The sequence below is a fragment of the Lynx rufus genome, unplaced genomic scaffold, assembly GCF_022079265.1.
Source record: "Lynx rufus isolate CCGP_SWC_20201006 ecotype Redwood Valley unplaced genomic scaffold, mLynRuf1.p SCAF_18, whole genome shotgun sequence".
In the NCBI taxonomy this organism is placed as follows: domain Eukaryota; kingdom Metazoa; phylum Chordata; class Mammalia; order Carnivora; family Felidae; genus Lynx; species Lynx rufus.
The window spans coordinates 12,390,558-12,410,916 of record NW_025814832.1 but is presented as its reverse complement, the minus strand read 5'-3'; the positions used below and the strand labels follow the sequence as shown (position 1 = coordinate 12,410,916).

Here is a 20,359-nt window from a genome sequence, read left to right as displayed (position 1 = left end):
ATATTTCACCATATCACAAATGATCTGGAAGCCTGCTCATATACAAGGCTAGGCCCAAGCTCAGCAGAAACCAAGGAGGACCGTAGCTATCTATTCATTCCTGATTGAATGTGAGACCTTGCACATGCAAAAAGTAAAAACCAAGGAAGTTCGTTATCTGCCTGAACTTCGCATCATTTTTCAAACTGCAAACTCTTCCATCAAGAAAAAGTGTAAGTATTACTGGCTCAAGATGTTTCACAATAGCCCCTCACCAGTTATTGTCTGATCAGTAAATTATGCTGTTCCCAAGGAAGCCAAACTTAAACGTAAAAAATAATAAAACTGAGCTGCCTCACACTGCAGGGGAAACAGACTCTAGAATTAGTCCAGGAAGTCACAAGGCAAAACACACAGGTGGTATCAGAATCCAGAGTTGGTGAAACATATTATCAAATATGTCCAGTTCTCAATAACAGAAGATCATGAAACATACAAAAAATAGAAAACGTGACCCATATACCATGGTGGTGGTGGTGACAACACTAGATAATAGAAACTGTCACTGAAGTAGCCTCAGATGTTTGACTTAGGACACAAAGATTTCACAGCAGTTGTTATAAATGTTTTCAGTGCTAAAGGAAGCTTTGTTTAAAGATTTAAAGGAAAATGTAATGACAATAACTAGTCAAATATAAAATATCAATAAGGAGATAAAAATTTTAAAAGTGAACTCAATGGAAATCCTGGAGTTGAAAATTACAATAAATGAAATGAAAATTCGCTACAGGGACTCAGCAACCGATTAGAGTTGCAGAGAAATAATCAGCAAAATAGAATATAGATCAATAGAGATTTTCCAGTATGAAGAGCAGAGAGAATAAATAAAAATGAACAGAACCTGAGGTGTGTGAAACACCAGAGACAGGTATACCAATACACACATAATGGAAGTCCCAAAAGGAGGAAAGGAGCAGAAAAAAATATTTGACAAAATAATGGCTGGATCTTCTAAAAGTATTGAAAGTCACTAATCCAGGAAGCCCAACAAACTGCAAGCAGGTTAAAAACAGATCCACATCTAAACATATCACAGTCAAACTGTTCAAAGTTACAATGAGAAGATCTTAAAAGCAGGAAGAGAAAAATGACTCCTTCTGTAGAAGGCAATAAGATTAATGGCTGACCTTTTTTTTTTTTTCTTTTAGAAATGATAGGGGTCGGTAGGCAGTGTGATGACATTCAGAGTGTTGAAGGGGGAAAACTGTTAACCCAGAATTCTTTATCCAGCAGAATTATCCTTCAGAAATTAAGGTAATTTGAAAACAGTCCATACAAACACTATTGCTAGTTAACATGTCTTAAATACTGAAGGAATAAAATACTTAAAATATTGAAGGAACTTCTTCATGCTAAAACAAAGTGACCCCAGACAATAATTTGAATTACATAAAGAAATATAGAGCACCAGTAAACATAATGGTATACCAATACATTTCTGTTTCACCTTTTTACTGACTTAAAATACAAAATCATAAGAATAATTTGAAAGCTATGTTGTTCTTACATGATAAAAAGACGTCATATGCATGACAATAATACAACCAAGAGAATGGGAACTAGAGCTATATTTGAACAGCATCTATATTTTACTGAAATAAATTAGTATTAATCTGAAGTAGCATGTGTTAAGCTTTATTTTGTAACTCTAAAGCAGCCATAAGAATATAATCCCAAATATAGTTTCTTTAAAAAGATAATTAAAATGATATGCTATCTAATACAGAACAATCTAATACAAAAGAAGGAAGTAAAGGAGGAATAGAAAATCAAAAATACTTGAGATAAATAGAAAACAAGTAACAAAATGGTAGGCACAAATCCATATCAGTAATTACTTTAAGTATAAATGGATTAAACAATTATCAAAAGCTAGACTGATTTTTTTTAATCCAAATACTTGAGATTCAAAGACACAAATAGATTCAAAGTAAAATGCTGAAATAAATATAACCATGCATATTTAGGAAAAAATGGCTTTTAGACAAAGGATTGTTACTACACAGACATTTTATAATGGTAAGTTGCAGTTCTTCAGGAAAATATAAAAGTTGTAAATGTATATGCACCCAGCAGCAGAACACTCCACCCAACAACAGCAGGGTACATATTCAAGTACATGTGATATTGTCTAGGACAGACTATATGTTAAACCATGGATTATTACACTGTGGCCCATTGGCTGACTTTGGTCCACTACCTGATTTTCTACAGCCTACAAGCTAGAAATGTTTTTTTACACTCTTTTTATATATCAGGAACCATAAAGCCTGGTTTGAGAGAAGTTAAAATCTAAAGATAGGTCAATTGAAGCTATTGAGACTGAGTAGTAGAAAGACAAAAGAACTAAGGGAAATGAACAGAGTTTAGTGGACCTGTTGAAATAGCAGCAACCGTACCATCATACACATAGGAATCCCAGAAGGAGAAGAGAAAAAGTGGCAGAATACTTGAAGAACTAATGGGTCCAAACTCCCCACACTTGATAAATGATATGAACCTACACACTAGAAAAGCTCATCGAGCTCCAAGAAGGATAACACTGTAAGTGATTTACACCAAGACTCATTTTAATCAGATGATCAGAAGCCAGAGACAGAGAAAAATTTTAAAGTAGCAAGAGAAAAGCTATCTACCACATGCAGTAGATCTTCAATAAGATTAACAGCAGGTTTCTCATCAGAAATCTTGGAATCCAGGAGTGAGCAGAATGGTACTTTTATTCTGTATCTAGGAAAGATATTTTTTTCAAAAGTGATTTGGATTTTAAGTTGAATTCTTACGTGTGACAATAAAAACCATGAGCAACCAAAGAAAAAATAGATAAATTTGACCATCAAAATTTATTTATTTTTATTTTTTTAATTTAAGTTTATTTTGAGAGAGAAGGATTGTGCACACGTGAGTAGGGGGGAGGGGCAGAGAGAGAGGACAGAGAGAGAATCGCAAACAGGCTCTACACTGTCAGTGCAGAGCCCATTGAGGGGCTCAAACTCAGGAACTGTGGGATCATGACCTGAGCTGAAATCAAGAGTGGGACGCTTAACCAACTGAGCCACTCAAGTGCCCCTGACCATCAAAATTTTAAACTGTTTATCGGGGCATCTGGGTGTCTCAGTTAAGCATCTGACTTCAACTCAGGTCATGATCTCATGGTTCGTGAGTTCATGACCCATGTCAGGCTCTGTGCTGACAGCTCAGAGCCTGGAGACTGCTTCAGATTCTGTATCTCCCTTTCTCTCTCTCTCTCTCTCTCTCCCTCCCCTGCTTTCTCTCTCTCTCTCTCTCTCTCTCTCTCTCTCTCTCTCTCTCTCTCTCTCAAAAATAAATAAGTATTAAAAAAATTTTTTTAACTTATGTTTGTCAAAGGACATTGTCAAGAAAGTGACAAAATAGCCTACAAAATGGAGATAATATTTGTAAATCACAGATCTGCCAGGGGTCAACTAACCAACAAAATGGAGATAATATTTGTAAATCACAGATCTGCCAGGGGTCAACTAACTCCTACAGCTCACTAACAAAAAGAAAACTCAATTAAAAACTGGGTAAAGGACTTGAATACACATTTCTCCAGAGATGACCTACAAATGGTCATCGAGCACATAAAAAGATACTCAAAATCATTAGTCATTAAGGAAATGCAACTCAAAAACCACAATGATTCTGCTTTGCACTTACTAGGATGTTTATAATTTAAAAAAATGGAAAATAATTTTGTAAGGATGTGGAGAAATTGGGACACTGATATATCACTGGTGGAAATATAAAATGGTATAGCTGCTGTGTGGAAAAGTTGGTAGTTCCTCAACATGGAATCCCATGTAACCTGGCAATTTCACTTCTAGGTATATACCCCGAACAATTGAAAACAGGGACTCAAATACTTGTAAACAAATGTTCATAGCAACACTATATACAATAAGTAGTAAGTGGAAACAGCCCAAGTAGCCATCAGTGGATGAATAGGTAAACACAATGTGGTATATGCATACTGTGGAATATTATTCAGCCATAAAAAGGAACGATGTATTCCTACGTGCAGCAACATGGATGAACCTCACAAATGAAAAAAGCCAGATATAAGAGGTCACATATTGTATGATTCTATTTATATGAAATATCCAGAATAGGTAAATGAATAGATAAAGAGAACAGAATGGTGATTGTCAAGGGCTGGGGGAAGGGAATAATAGGAAATAACTGCCTAATGTATCACTACTCAGTTGGGATGTATGAAAATGTTTTGGAGAAATACACAGAACATAAAAGTGAGCATTTAAAGCATAACAGTCCACTGGCATTAGTACATTCAAAATAGGCAGCCAACACCTTATGTTATGAATTTCTCCTCTGTAGAAGTTTTTTTTAAATCACCATGTGTTACCACTTCATACCCACTTGAACATTTGATAGAAAAGACAGGCAATAACAAGTGTTACCAAGAATGTGGAAAAACTAGAACCATTGTACCTTACTGATGGGAATGTTAAAGGGTGCAGCCACTTTGGAAAATAGATTGCCAGTTTCAGATTATCAGATGTTAGGTAGATAAACAAAATGTGTATACAGACCTTTGGAATGATTTTAAGTAATATTTGGAATGGAATTAAAAGGCACAAACTAATGATATCTGCTGCAACATAGATGAACCTCAAAAACATTATGGTAAGGAAAAGAGGCCAGATATAAAAGACCATGTGTTGTATATGTATATGAAATGTTCAGAAAAGGGCAAATTGTAAGAGATAGAAAATAGACTGGTAGTTTCCTGGGCTGAGGGTGGTGATGTAACTTGACTAAATGTGGGTACAGGATAGCTTTTGGGGGTAATTGAAATATTCTAGAATTGGATTCTGGTGATGGTTGCACATGTTTATAAATTTACCAAAATCATTGAGCTGTACGCTGAATTCAGGTAAATTTTGTGTTATGTAAGTTAGTCCTCAGTAAAGCTGTTTTTAAAACATCAGTGTGAAGCCTGATAGTGGTATTTAGGACTCCTAAATTTGGCTTACCAGTGTTTCACTAATTTAAACTATGGCAGTCCCCCAAGTATATGTGTCATGTTTTTCCTTTGTAAAAATTTCTAATGATAATTTGTGGATGTGTGGTCATCTGTTTCATACTATTTGATATACTGAATGTCTTTTGTATGTACAGAGGATGGTTAGAACGAGAGAGCAGGTATGGTCTGCAACCAGGACACAATTGGTTTATCATCTCCATGCAGTGGTGGCAGCAGTGGAAAGAATATGTCAAATATGTGAGTATGACCCCCCTATGTAATATTTCATAGGATTTTCAACTCTATCAGACCTTGGTGGCTCCTGGCCAGTAATAAAATCCTTCTACATAGATGAGGATTTGATGGGGAAAGAAATGAGTACCTGTGTGATATATTTGCTATAGACCAAGCTCTGTGCTTGTACTGCCACATAAATTTCCTGCCTTGAAACAACTCTGTGAGGAAGGCGATAATGGACGCATGGGTGCATGTATATGCATTTTACATATCTCATTTAATGCTCACAATATCCCTGGGAGAAAAGTGGTATTATATTCATTTTACCTGTGATGTACCTAAGGCTGAAATTAAAGGTGACCTAAATATCTTGCTTACTGGGATCAAACCTAAGTTCTGACTTTTAAGCCAGTGGTATCTCAACCACATCACTTACCTTATCCTTCATTTGTTCACCTTTTTCATTAAAATGTTGAAGACCCTTGGGTAAGAAGTGTTGATTTTTCTGTTCAAGAAAGTTAATTTCAGGACTAACATTAGATTCAGTTTCTAAATGATAATCTGCCATTGTTCCAAATAAAGAGTTAAAAGAGGAATTCTCAGTGAAAATTCTAGAGTCTTTATGTATGTATGTGTGTATTTTGATTGTTTATTTTGAGAGAGATCACACGCGAGTGAGGGAGAGGCAGAGAGAGAGGGAGAGAGAATCCCAAGCAGGCTCCATACTGTCAGTGGACTCAATCTCATGAACTATGAGATCATGACCTGAGCCAAAGTCAAGAGTTAGATGCTTAACTGACAGAGCCACCCAGGCACCCCTAGAGTCTTATGTAAAACAAAGAATGGATTTTTCTTCAGTATGAAAAGACTCAGAGTAATGCTAGGAATCATATTTCTCCTATTTTTGGAGAGCCAGTTGATATATAGATTCATCGTTAGTTACCAAATGGTCACCAACCAAATGATCACTAACCTGATAGTTTGATTCATATTTTTTCCTGTATGTCCTTTTGTGTCATTGCTTATTTATCAGAATATTAGTAGATGTTCACATTATTTACTTCATTATTCTAACTGGTTCTTTTTCCGTTTTGCAGAGTTTAATATTGTGTTTTCACATATAAAATATGTTAATTGGAAAAAATAGACTGATGTTGAAGGAGAAGTAGGCAAATGACTTCAAACTTTGTAGGTAGATAATGATGGTGATTGTAGGTAGAAAATGAAAACATTGAGGTAAAGCATCAAGTCTTTTTTGAAATGCTTTTTGTTCTTTATATTCTTAAATTGGCCTTAGAATTAATGGTTATTAAAGTCTTACTGGCTACAGACTCAAAGAAAATCCTCATTTTGTGTTTTGAAGTGTTTTTTTTATTTCCTGTAGGAACATGGTAGAGGTCTTGTTCTTAGCAGCACATCTCTCATAAGTAGACAGAAGTGCAGTGTTGAGAACACAAACCTGATTTGCTCTTGCTTCCCATAACCCTTCTGTGCATGAAAAGAATTAATGGAGGGTAGTAAGGGAGAGATATAGAGGTGGAAATCTACACTTAAGTATCATATTCTCTCTACTGTGGCATTCTGTATTGTTGTCTAGTATGTCTGTCAAATGCAGACTTAAAGTTTACTTTAAAATGAAACTGGTTGGGGCGCCTGGGTGGCGCAGTCGGTTAAGCGTCCGACTTCAGCCAGGTCACGATCTCACAGTCCGTGAGTTCGAGCCCCATGTCAGGCTCTGGGCTGATGGCTCAGAGCCTGGAGCCTATTTCCGATTCTGTGTCTCCCTCTCTCTCTGCCCCTCCCCCGTTCATGCTCTGTCTCTCTCTGTCCCAAAAATAAATAAACGTTGAAAAAAAAAAAATTAAAAAAAAAAAAATAAAATGAAACTGGTTAACTGTTGTGAGAAAGGTATCAATTTATGTGTAGGGAAAAGTAGCAGAGACTTAAGGCAACTTACTTAAATAGGGGGAAAAATGTAAATTGAGTAAGAGCAGTCTTTTCTGAAGATATATATTAGAAAAGTGATCTTTAGTAAATAAAAGGTAACTTTGTTTTATATGCAAATAACTATTTTAAAAAATGACATTCTGGGCCTCATCTGTAAAATGAGATTAAGAACAGTAACCTGCATCATAGCATGTTAAGAAGATTAAAGGAGCTGATACATGTGAAGCATTTAAAACAAAAAAATTTTTTTTAATGTTTGTTTATTTTTGAGAGAGAGAGCGTGAGCAGGGAGGGACAGATAGAGACACAGAATCCGAAGCAGGCTCCAGGCTCTGAGCAGTCAGCACAGAGCCTGATATGGGGCTCAAACCCACAAAACTGTGAGATCATGACCTGAGCAGAAGTCGGATGCTCAACTGACTGAGCCACCCAGATGCCCCTATGAAGCATTTTAGGACAGTGTCTGGTACATAGTAAGTACTGAAGTATTACCTAATAGTCTGAGAAAACAGTATAGGATAATAGCAGTGAGCTTGTACCCCTTGTGGTAGAGTCCTGGACCTGCTACTTGCTGTATGACTTTAAACAAGTTACTTATCCTTTCCCTACCTCAGTTTCTTCATATGAACAACAAGATTATTTCAATAGGGTTGTTATAAAGAATTAAATAAATTAACATTTGTGAAGCACTTGGCCCCATGCCTGGCAAGTAGAAACCCTATGTAAAGTTAGGGAAGTAATGGTAGTAATATTAACAGTGGTTTTAGCAGCAGTAGCAATAGTAATTAATGATTTCTATTTACCTTTGCAGTATATAGCAATTTTGGCAAATACTTTGTTTAAGAAAAATTAATTGGTGTTTTTATTGTTTTGGATAATTTGATCTTACTGTGGGCTTAATCTGCCCACCTAATAAGACCATCAATTAGCTTTAGTTAATGTCTCCATAAAATGGCATACTCTGTAGTGGTTTACCTCAAATTTGCTATGATTGACTTGAGGTTGAATATTTGATCTGCTCATGCAATCTGTTCATTAATGAGCCAAAGGTATTTCTGCCATGTGAAATCTCCCTTTGTAAAAATGTAAATGAGGAGAAATGGTGAAATCTTTTCTGTTTGTCATCATTGTAGTATATATGTTTGTCTTTCCTCCTGTTTGAGAACTGAGGGAGCAGTATTACTACTCATGTACTAGTCCTCATGAGTACTAGTACTCATGTACTAGTCTTATTGTTTATTATGATTTATTATTATTACATAATGCTTCTAATCTAAGAAACATTTGAAGCACTTCTCTTTTTTGAATTTATAGACAAAGCCTCTGAGGTCTCTTTAGGTTTTGTAATTGCACAGAGTTGTATTAGGCAATTACTTTATTACTTGATCTAGATTTCTGGAGCTTGGGTCTCTTGATTCCTACCTTAGTGCTTTTTCCGTTACTCTATACTGCCTTCCATTTTTTGAAAACCAGCATTGCAGACTGATGTAATATAAAATTGGCATAACTAGTAGTTGTTTAAGTTAATTAATACTTAGAATATACATATGTATAAAAAGAAGTAGCATCATCACTGATAGAGAAGAAAATGAATCCTGACCCTTATTTTGGAACATCATTAATCAATTTGATACAACTCAGAAGGAATCATGAAATGCTCAAAATAGAATTATCGTATGTTAAAGTGCCACATAGCCCTTTTAGGAATCATCGACTCAAGAGAATGAGGAAAATTTTCACCATGGGTGAAACCTTATCTACTGTAGAGACCTATCTTCTTAAAAACACAGGACAGTTGCTAATAGTTCCAGAGCCAGAAGTCACTAAAAACAAAACAAAAGATCCTTTGATATTTAGGGGAAAAAAATTTCCAGAGCAACTGGAAATAACACTCTCAGAAAGAGCCAGTGACTACAGTATATGACCATTATTGGTTTGCTTAACATGCAGAAGGAAAGATTAGTTGACTGAAAATGTTGATAATTTCACCGAAAGCAAGAGTGGAAGGAATGACCTGAAAAATAGAGGAGGAAGGGGAAAGAAGAAAGAACCTGAGTAATGGTGACAGTTTCAAGGCAGTGCCGGACACCGAGAGCAGTAGATTCCTAGAATAGCAAAGAAAGTCAGACAGTGAGAAGACAGACCACTCTAGTTGGAACAGTGGGAAATAAGTGAAGAAAAGCTCTTACTCTCTAAGTCTAAAAAGGTTATCATTCACTGCACCATGTTAAAAGCATATAGTACAGTGTGCAGTCACTGGCAGCAAAGATTTCAGTCTCTGATAAGCTATTAAAATCATTCTATTGCTAAATTATTGTAAAACTTAAAGTAATTATAGTGCATAAACAAACTTAAAATAAATGGAATAGAGAAATGAATATAAATTTTAAAAAGAGTTTCCTGTCAACCATGTGATAGTTATGCACCCACCATTTAAGGTCAAGAACAGTTACAGCAAAAATAAAGTGATTTTTCTGGACGATAACGGAGTGATCTAGGAGAAGACTTTAATTTTTCAAAAGTTATTCTTTCAAAATGGCTATGCTATCAGTCTTACTCCTTCTTTATAGGAAAGAAGTAAATGACCCAAAAGCTCACTAAAATCTGAATCTGTTTAGAGTTTTAATTTTATTTATTTTTTTAAGAAGAGCTTAACTTTATTATTTTTTTAATGTTTACTTTTGACAGAGAGAGAGTGAGCGAGCATGAGTGAGGTAAGGGCAGAGAGAGGGAGGGAGACAGAAGGTCCAAAGCGAGCTCTACACTAAGAGCAGAGAGCCCAGTGTGGGGCTCGAACTCACGAACCATGAGATCATGACCTGAGCTGAAGTCAGATGCTTAAGTGACCAAGCCATCCAGGCCCCCTTCCCAGCTGTTTTTAGAGGCAGTTTGTATCTTGGTTAGCAACTCACTCCTTACACCCACACCCCAGATTGAGTTTGGCTTTGGGCCCTTGATCTTTAAACAAGGGAGACTGACCTCTGTGGGTTGTTAAGTTTTAGGATTCTTTATCTTCCTCTCTACCCCATTCCATGTAATCTTGTTCCTGAGATCAGAGAATTGGTAGAAGACTGTGGGAATCACAACTATAAACCCTGTAGAAATGGGATTGTCTAGTTAATAAGGAATCAGAACCTAAATTGACTGCCAAAAAGAGAACCTGTGTTCAGACCTGGTGGGTGGGACTGACAGTAGGCCATGTGGTAGGCATATTGCCTTATCCTGAGAGCATCCTTCCCCCATGACCTCTATTCCTTCTCAGATTTTATTTATTTTTATGTGGAAGACATTGAATACAAAGCAAATAGCCTATATGTAATTTGCCACTTTTTCAGGGGTGTGCACATTGTTCCAGAAAAGTGGTTCTCTGACTTGACTGTGCATTGGAATCACCTGGGTTAAAAGAAAAACACCTGGTGCCCTGATCCTCACCCTCAGAAATTCTGATTTAATTGATTTGGGTGCCACCTTGGCCTTGGGATTTTAAAAGCTTCCCAAGTGATGCTAATGTGCCACTAAGTTGGAGAACCGCTAAGAGAGAAATTCCAGAATATCTCTCCCCGAAGGAAGAAGACTGTATTGGCAAATAAGAAAAAAAAAAAAATCAACTATTGGAAGTGAAAAGCAAGTTCCAGAGCAAGTAATACATTCAATAAGCAATCAGTTACTACTATACTCTCAGTATTTGCAGTACATTATGAAAACAGAAGTTTTAGACAATAATCCTCACTAGGACAATGGCTATCAATTTTGACTGCATAATAGGATCACATAAAGACCTTTTAAAAAAAAGAAAAGAAATGCCTCTGTTCTGCTCCAAACCTAATAAATCAGAAACCATTGGAGTAATATAAGTCATTTTTGTTCACTGAAAATTTCTTTTGAAATCTAAATTTAATGCATTTTTGCTGATATGAACTCAATATCAGAAAAACTTTGAGAAAATAAGTATTATCTCTAAGAAATTGCTGTAAAAATCCACACACTGAAAGCCAAACATATGATAAATGATGTAAACTACTCAAACCTAATTTACATGTCTACTTCTTTGGCCATGAGTCATTTTGTTTCTTTTGTTCTGTTGTCCATACAATTTTGACTTTGATGGATAGTGTAATTTAAAATACTATGGGGTGCCTGACTGGCTCAGTCGATAGAGCGTGCAATTCTTCAGTCTCTGGGTTATGAGTTCAAGCCCCACGTTGGGCATAGAACTTACTTAAAAATATATATATATATGTATATATATATGTATGTGTGTGTATATATATATGTATGTGTGTGTGTATATATATATATATATATGTATGTATATATATATATGCCAATAACCCAAAATCCTATTTAATGTAGATTCCCAATTTATAGTCACTTCTGTACTGTGGTCATCATATTTTGCCATATAATGCCCATGCTATTATTTGCTTAATACGTTTATGTAAGTAACTTTATCATTTTAATTATATTTTATCATTTTTATGTAAATATTTTAAAAGTAAACTTTATATCACTATCTTTTTTTTTTTTTTAATATTTTTAATGTTTATCTTTGAGACAGAGAGAGACAGAGCACGAGCAGGGTAGGGACAGAGGGAGAGAGGGAGACACAGAATCTGAAGCAGGCTTCAGGCTCTGAGCTGTCAGTACAGGGCCTGATGCAGGGCTCGAACTCACAGACCGCGAGATCATGACTTAAGCTGAAGTTGGACGCTTAACCGACTGAGCCACCCAGGCACCCCTATATCACTATCTTAAATAGAAAATCAGTGTCACACTCCAGAAATAGGTCAAATAAAAATAAATTCAGTGAAAATAAGATATAATATCAAATTCTAGCTAAATAGTGTTGCCCTTTAAAGACTAGTGTTAAAGCCTGTTCTCTGTTAAAAAGAGAAGTTATTAAATGTTATATCAGCAGATCAAGTATTAGATTAGCACATTAATCTGTTTTTTTTAGATGTTTATTTTTTTATTAAAATTTTTTTTTCAACGTTTTAATTTATTTTTGGGACAGAGAGAGACAGAGCATGAACGGGGGAGGGGCAGAGAGAGAGGGAGACACAGAATCGGAAACAGGCTCCAGGCTCTGAGCCATCAGCCCAGAGCCTGACGCGGGGCTCGAACTCACGGACCGCGAGATCGTGACCTGGCTGAAGTCAGACGCTTAACCGACTGCGCCACCCAGGCGCCCCAGATGTTTATTTATTTTAAAAGAGAGAACACGAGCAGGGCAGGAGTGCAGAGGGAGACCGAGAATCCCACTGACAGTGCAGAGCCTGACACCAGGCTCAATATCACAAACTGAGATCATGACCTGAGACAAAATCAAGAGTTGGACGCTTAACCGACTGAGCCGCCAAGGCACACTTAAACTGTGACCCTTTCCTTGAAGTAATCAGAGGAAGTGAGAGAGAATTGAAGAGGGAATAAAATTTTCACGGTGAGCTAGGGTTATTTAATACCCAAATCAATCTGGTATTTTTCCCATACTTTAGGAACGTTAATAATTGACAGAAGATGCTAACATTAGGATCTGTAGTAAAGAATGTGAATCTCTGGGGCACCTGGGTGGTTCAGTTGATTAAGCTTCCAACTCTTTGTTTTGGCTCAGATCATGATCTCATAGTTCGTGGGTTTGAGCCCTGCATTGGGCTCCACACTGACAGTGAAGAGCCTGCTTGGGATTCTCTCTTCCTCCCTCCCTCCCTCTCTCCCTCTCTGCCCCTCCCCTGCTTGCTCGCTCTCTCTCTCTCTCTCTCCCTCTCTCTCTCAAAATAAATAAAACTTAAAATATGAATTTGTGTACTTCTGAATTGTTTGAAGTTTTAAACAGTTGCTGTTTTTAAAAATTTAATCCATAAAGTGAATTGGGCTGTAGAAACCTGGGTTTTATTCTCATTCTTCTTGCCACTCTATTAAAGGCACTGAAATTTCTTCAGAACTGGCTTCTGAAGGATCTACAAATTGATGGTATTCACCTGGTTTATAGATCAAAGAGGAGAAAGCATATAATAAAATGTTGATACAGTGTCTCCCTGTTTGGGCTAAAATTAGAGATGCTATAATTGCATTAAAAGAAACTAAAGCACCCACTGTGCTATTGCTATGCTGTTACTTGGAGTTTGTCTTTTAAATTTGATGTGTTTTTTTTCTTGGGATGCAATTATTTACTTTATAAGCAGTGCCTTCAGTGATCAATTTTATCTACTAAAATGCATGTCAGTGTTTACTGAATGCCACTTGAGTTCTTCTACCCATGCTCTTGTGTATCTCCTCAGATGCCTACGGGATCTTGTTTTACTGGTTAATTCCTTCAGTCTTTCTCTTTCCCCTCTCAGTTACAAATATCCTAATCTTCTAAAAACATTCACAATGCACATTCTCATAGCACCTTTCCTCCTGCTTCTCTGCAAGTCTTATGTTTCTGTTTTTCCATTACTAAACTTAGTAGAAAATAATTCTATGCAAGCAGTCTCTGCTTCTGGTACTGCAAAATCTCTTGATTTCTCTCTCATCATTCAGATTCAGTGTCCTTCTCAGATTCTTCCATTGCCTATTCGGTAAATATTGTTCTCTCATTGTTCTACATACAACATTTTCTTATGCTTTAGGAAGTCTCTTGAGCTCCAGAATTTTATATTTAGCCTCTTTTTCTGTCCTGGACACAAGACTCAAGTGTCTAGGTAACTCAAACAAGAATATCCCCAAATAAGCTCTTTCCCCAAATGATCCCATTAACTCACATACTTTACCTTATGAAAGTGTCAACTCCCATCTAGTTGTCTTCACCAGCACCTCAGGTTCTACTTTGGAATTATCTTTGCCTCTTTTTCATGTAGTTGTCAATTTTTTTCACCTCCTATATATCCTAAGTCCATGTTCTCTCCATCTCCTTATTTCTGAATCTAGCTTTATGGTATAGTAGCTTATCATCTCTTGCCTTGAATTATTGTAGGAGTCTTCTAACTTGTGTCTCAATTTTCAGTTTCTGTCTCTAGTCCTTTCTGTAGTTTTAAAGCAAAAAATGGATTATAGTGTTCCCCTGTTTGAAACCCTCTCACAGGAAAATCCTGTGAATATAATGGTAAGTGAAAGAAAAAGAAACCATATGCTGTTTTTTAAATGTAATACATATTGGGGTGCCTGGGTGACTCAGTCAGTTAAGCTTCTGACTTTGGCTCAGGTCATCAGGTCATGATCTCGCAGTTCATGAGTTCCAGCCCTGCCTTGGGCTCCCTGCTGTCAGCATGGAACTTGCTTCAGATCCTTTGTTCCCCTCTCTCTCTGCCCTTCCCCTGCTTGTACTCTCACTTTCTCTCTCTCTCTCTCTCTCAAAAATAAATAAAATAAAAAACATTTTAATAATAAAAATAAAAAAAATAAAATTTAATAACAACCAGAATGATAGTTCACATTTACTAGATGCCAGGCAATTTACATGTGTTGCTCATGTAATCTTTGCAATAACTCTAAGACAAATACGAATATTATCCTGATTTTTACTCCTGAAGAAACTGGAGCTTAGAAATTTACTTACTGTGAAAGGCCGAATAGCTGGTATGTCAGAGCACTCCCCTTAATTCTAACTATGTACTCCATGCTATTTATTTTTTACATATACATACGTTTTCAGTCACACAAAAATAAACACATCAAAGTGTCAACTAATGCTAAATGCTGGAATCTGAATACTTGTAATATTTTTGTTCATATTTTTCTAGATTTCCTACAGTAACACTATAATCTGTAGTAATAAAAAGAGCAAATATTTAATTTTTTAATATAAAAAAAATCTTCCCTGGTTTTCGATTTTCAACAGAATAAACTCTAAATAATTTTATGTCGGGGGCACCTGACTGGCTGGCTCAGTTGGTAGAGCATGTGACTCTTGATCTCAGGGTTATGCATGCGTTTAAGCCCCACATTGGGCATAAGATTACTTCAAAAATACATGTATACATACATCACTCACTCACTCATTCATTCACTCACTTTGTGTTACAGAGTGCTTTGCAATACGTTCCCAGTCCACCTTACCAATACTATTTGTACACACCTCTTCCCCTTTGAAGAAACTAAAATTTAGTTATACGGTAAAATGTTCTTGGGGGGGCCTGGGTGGCTCAGTTGGTTGAGCGTCCGGCTTTGGCTCAGGTCATGATCTCGCTGCTTGTGAGTTCGAGCCTTGCGTTGGGCTCTGTGCTGACAGCTCAGAGCCTGGAGCCTGCCTCGGATTCTGTGTCTCCCTCTCTCTCTGCCCCTCTCCTGTCCATGCTCTCTCTCCCAAAAATAAAGTAAAACATTAAAAAATATTTTAAAAAATTGTATCTTCTCTATTAAAAAAATGTTCTTAATTGGTGGTAGCTAACTATAGGAGAATTAGAAGCAATAGATAATTTGGGGATTCATTTTATGCCTTAATCTCTGACTTCATGATTTTTAGGATGCCAGCCCTGTTGTAATTGAGCCATCATCTATTCTGAATGGAGGAAAACACTCATTTGGAACAGCAGTACACTCTATAGAGCAAAGTGAAGATAGAATCGGAGGTGGCAGCCTCAGTTATATGAACACCACAGAGGAGAGATTTTCAGACAACATTTCTACTGCGTCTGAAGCCTCAGAAACCGCTGGCAGTGGTAAGTATGACTTGTTTCCCATAAAGTTTATTCAGGGTTACTTTTTAAAGAAGTATACTTTGTCAGAGAGTGTGCTTGGTAGGATATAATCAGGCTTCCATTCACAGAGATAAGTTTTGAGGTGGAGGGGGTGTTTTATTTTTTAATTTTTAAATTTCATTTAAATCCACATTAGTTAACATATAATGTAATAATGATTTCAGAAGTATAATTTAATGATTCATCACTTACATATAACACCCAGTGTTCATCCCAACAAGTGCTTCCTTTTTGTTGTTGTTGTTAAAGTTTATTTATTTTTGAGAAAGACAGAGACAGTGTGAATGGGGGGAGGGCAGAGAAAGAGGGAGAGAGAAAATCCCAAGCAAGCTCTGTTCTGTCAGCACAGAGCCCTATGTGGGGCTCGAACTCACAAAACCATAAGATTATGACCTGAGCTGAAACCACGAGTCGGACACTCAACCAACTGAGCCACCCATGCACCCCTAACTAGTGCCCCCCTTAATGTGCATCACCCAGTAAGCCCATTCCCCCCACCCAACACCCATCCAGCAACCCATCCAATAAGTTTGCTCTCTGTATTTAAGGGTCTCTTACGGTTTGCCTCTCTCTTTTTATCTTATTTTTCCTTCCCTTTCTTTATGTTCATCTGTTTTGTTTCTTAAATTCCACACATGAGTGAAATCGTGATATTTATCTTTCTCTGACTGACTTATTTCACTTCGCATACTACACTCTAGTTCCATCCCCGTTGTTGCATTTTTTACAAATGGCAAGATTTCATTCTTTTTGATTGCCAGTATTCCATTGTGTATATATACACATCTTCTTTATCCATTTGTCATTCAAAGGACATTTGGGCTCTTTCCACAATTTGGCTATTGTTGATAGTGTTGCTATAAACATTGGGGTACATGTGCCCCTTTGAATTAGCATTTTTGTATCCTTTGGATATATCCCTAGTAGTGCAATGGCTAGGTTGTAGGGTAGTTCTATTTTAATTTTTTGAAGAGCCTCCATACTGCTTTCCAGAGTGGCTGCACCAGTTTGCATTCCCACCACCAGTACAAAAGTGTTCCCTTTCCTCTGCATTCTCACCAACATCCATTGTTTCCTGATTTCTTAATTTTAGCCAATATGATAGGTGTGAGGTGGTGTGAGGTATCTCACTGTGTTTTAATTTGTATCTCCCTGATGATGAATGATGTTGAGCGTCTTTTCATGTACCTGTTAGCCATGTAGATGTCTTCTTTGGAAAAGTGTCTGTTCATGTCTTTTGCTCATTTCTTCACTGGATTTGTTTTTTGGGTGTTGAGTTTTATAAATTCTTTATAGATTTTGGATACTAACCCTTTATCCAATATGTCATTTGCAAATATCTTCTCCCATTACAAAGGTTGCCTTTTAGTTTTGCTGATTGTTTCCTTTCCTGTGCAGAAGTTTTTTATCTTGATGAGGTCCCAATAGTTCGTTTTTGCTTTTGTTTCCTTTGCCTCCAGAAACATACCTATTAAGAAGTTGTTGCAAGCTGATGTCAAAGAGGTTGTTGCCTGTTTTCTCCCCTGAAATTTTGATGGTCTCCTGTCTTAATGTATAGGTTTTTCATCAATTTTGGGTCTATTTTTGTGTATGGTGTAAGAAAGTGATCCACATTCATTCTTCATCATGTCGCTGTCCAGTTTTCCCAGCACCATTTGCTAAAGAGATTGTCTTTTTCCCATTGGATATTCTTTCCTGCTTTGTCAAAGATTAGTTGACCATATATTTGTAGGTCCATTTCTGGGTTCTCTATTCTGTTCCATTGATCTATGTGTCTGTTTTTGTGCCAGTATCATACTGTCTTGATGATTACAGCTTTGTAATACATCTTAAAGTTCAGAATTGTGATTGTTTTTCCTTTTCCAGGATTGTTTTGGCTGTTTGAGGTCTTTTCTGGTTCTGTACAAATTTTAGAATTGTTTGTTCTAGCTCTGTGAAGAATTCTGTGTTATTTTGATAGGGAATTCATTTAATATTTAGGTTGCTTTGGATAGTAACAATTTTAACAATATTTGTTCTTCCAATCCAGGAGCATGGAATGTTTTCCCATTTTTTTGTGTGTCTTCAGTTTTTCATAAGCTTTCTATAGTTTTCAGCATATAGATCTTTTTTACCTCTTTGGTTAGGTTTATTCCTAGGTGTTTCATGGTTTTCGGGGCAATTGTAAATGGGATTGATTCCTTGATTTCTCCTTCTGCTGCTTCATTATTGGTGTATAGAAGTGCCACATATTTCTGGCTGGGGGCACCTGGGTGGCTCAGTCGGTTGAGCATCCGACTTTGGCTCAGGTCATGATCTCACAGTTTGTGAGTTCGAGCACCACGTTGGGCTCTGTGCTGACAGCTTGGAGCCTGGAGCCTGCTTCGGATTCTGTGTCTCCCTCTCTCTCTGCCCCTTCCCCGCTCATGCTCTGTCTCTCTCTGTCTCTCAAAAATGAATAAAGTTAAAAAAAATGCCACATATTTCTGTATGTTGATTTTATATTCTGTGACTTTGCTGAATACATGTATCAGTTCTGGCAGTTCTTTGGTAGAGTCTTCTGGGTTTTCCACATAGAGTATCATGTTGTCTGCGAAGAGTAAAAGTTTGACTTCTTCCTTGCCAATTCTTTTTGATGTCTGATTGCTGAGGCTAGAAACCAGGGGCTATTGATAACCAGCCATTAGTAACTCAAGAACTATGTTGAACAATTGTGGTGAGAGTGGACGTCCCTGTCATGTTCCTGACCTTAGGAGGAAAGGTCTCAGTTTTTCCCCATTGAAGAAGATATTAGCAGTGGGTCTTTCATATATGGCTTTTATGATCTTGAGGTATGTTCCTTTTATCCCTATTTTCTTGAGAGTTTTTTTTATCAAGAAAAGAGGCTGTATTTTGTCAAACAATTTTCTTGCATCTATTGAGAGGATTGTGTGGTTCTTATCTTTTTTGTATTACTTGTGAATATTGAACCAGCCCTGCAGCCCAGGAATAAATCTCACTTGATCATGGTGAATAATTCTTTTAATGTATTGTTGGATTTGGTTTGCTAGTATCTTGTTGAGAATTTTTGTATCCATGGGGAAATCTCCTTTTGGGGGATCTTTGTCTGGTTTTGGAATCAAGGTAATGCTGGCCCATTCACAGAAATAAGTTTTGAATGAAATGGTCAATTATGTTTCTTGAATTCATTAGTAGCTTTACAAAGAGAAGCTCTTCTATATTCTACTTCATTAATCTCTCAATTTGAAAATATATTCACTGATTAAGCCACTTCTCTCCATATTAAATTATTTTGTCAGGTGCCTGGGTGACTCAGTTGATTAAACGTAGGACTTCCGCTCAGGTCACGATCTCACAGTTTGTGAGGTCAAGCCCCGCATTGTGATACTCTTCAGATACTCTGCCCCCTCTCTCTGCCCTGTCCCCGCTCACTCTTTCTTTGTCTCTCTCACTCTTTCTCTCACTCTTTCTTTCTCTCTCTCTCTCAAAATAACTTAAAAAATATTTTGTTAATAAGTTTAGATTTAAGAAGACCATTTTTGAGAAAAGTCTAAATTTCCATCCCCAAGACTCTCTCTGCTTTCATTGGATTTAATGCATCCTCATACCAGATTCTACAGACATTTCAGGCCAGAACTGGGGGATTATTTTGTAAAACTATTGACAAAAGTCATAATGCTTCCCATAATCCCCCTCACTCCTTGGTACCTATCTAAAATTCAGTGTTTCTATACATTTGGAGGAAATGGCTTGATGTTTTTGTGGCCCAACTGAATTGAGTTGATCCCTGTTACTCTGCTGATAACAGTAGCAGGACTCTTAGACTTACTTTCTTGTTATTTCATCTTTGAGATCTTTTTTCCTTTCCATGGAGGGAGCATTCAAATTGGACAGAGCTAGCATCTTCTCTACAAAGTTCTTTGTAGAATCTACTCCTTGTTCCCCATCTGACATTATAGTGATCACTTAGCAGTCCTAGAAGTGCTCTCTCTCTATGAGCCTTAACACCAAGATTATTTCTTAACCCTCTTAAGGTCCTTTTTGATATGTGCTCACTCTGACCTGTGCTATCCACAGGCTAAGCAGTGCCACAGATAAGAGATTTGAAGTGATTGATGGCTAGAATGTTTACCCTAGATTAGCCTATAGTTTAGAGTTGAAATACCTTAAAATACCATTGAGGTTCACAACTCTAGGTCATCATTAATCATTTTTCTGTGTGCATCTTTCTTTTGTAACCTGTATGTCTTCCTTTGAAATAAGTTTATTAGGAAACCATTCCTTCCCCTCTGGTACTCTTCTATTCTTGTTTTAGCTCCTTCCCTTTGGTTTAGAGACTTCTCCTCCTCCTCCCCCTACCCCCTATCCCTACCCCTTACCCCTTCTTCTTCCCCTCTTTTCCTCCCCCCCCTTTTTTTTAATACTTCTTCTTCTTATCACCATTATCTACTAAGAACATTTGGAATGTGTT

General features: G+C 37.0%; 1 protein-coding gene across 2 annotated transcripts in view; it reads left to right on the top strand.

Moving 5' to 3' along the window:
- USP32 (ubiquitin specific peptidase 32) overlaps window positions 1-20,359 on the top strand; it is a 242,486-nt gene that overhangs the window by 171,917 nt on the left and 50,210 nt on the right. For both annotated transcript variants that reach the window (XM_047080906.1, XM_047080905.1), the window contains exons 12-13: window positions 5,203-5,305; window positions 15,675-15,870. In XM_047080906.1, the coding sequence (XP_046936862.1) occupies window positions 5,203-5,305; window positions 15,675-15,870 (299 nt within the window). The remainder of the gene's footprint in view (window positions 1-5,202; window positions 5,306-15,674; window positions 15,871-20,359) is intronic.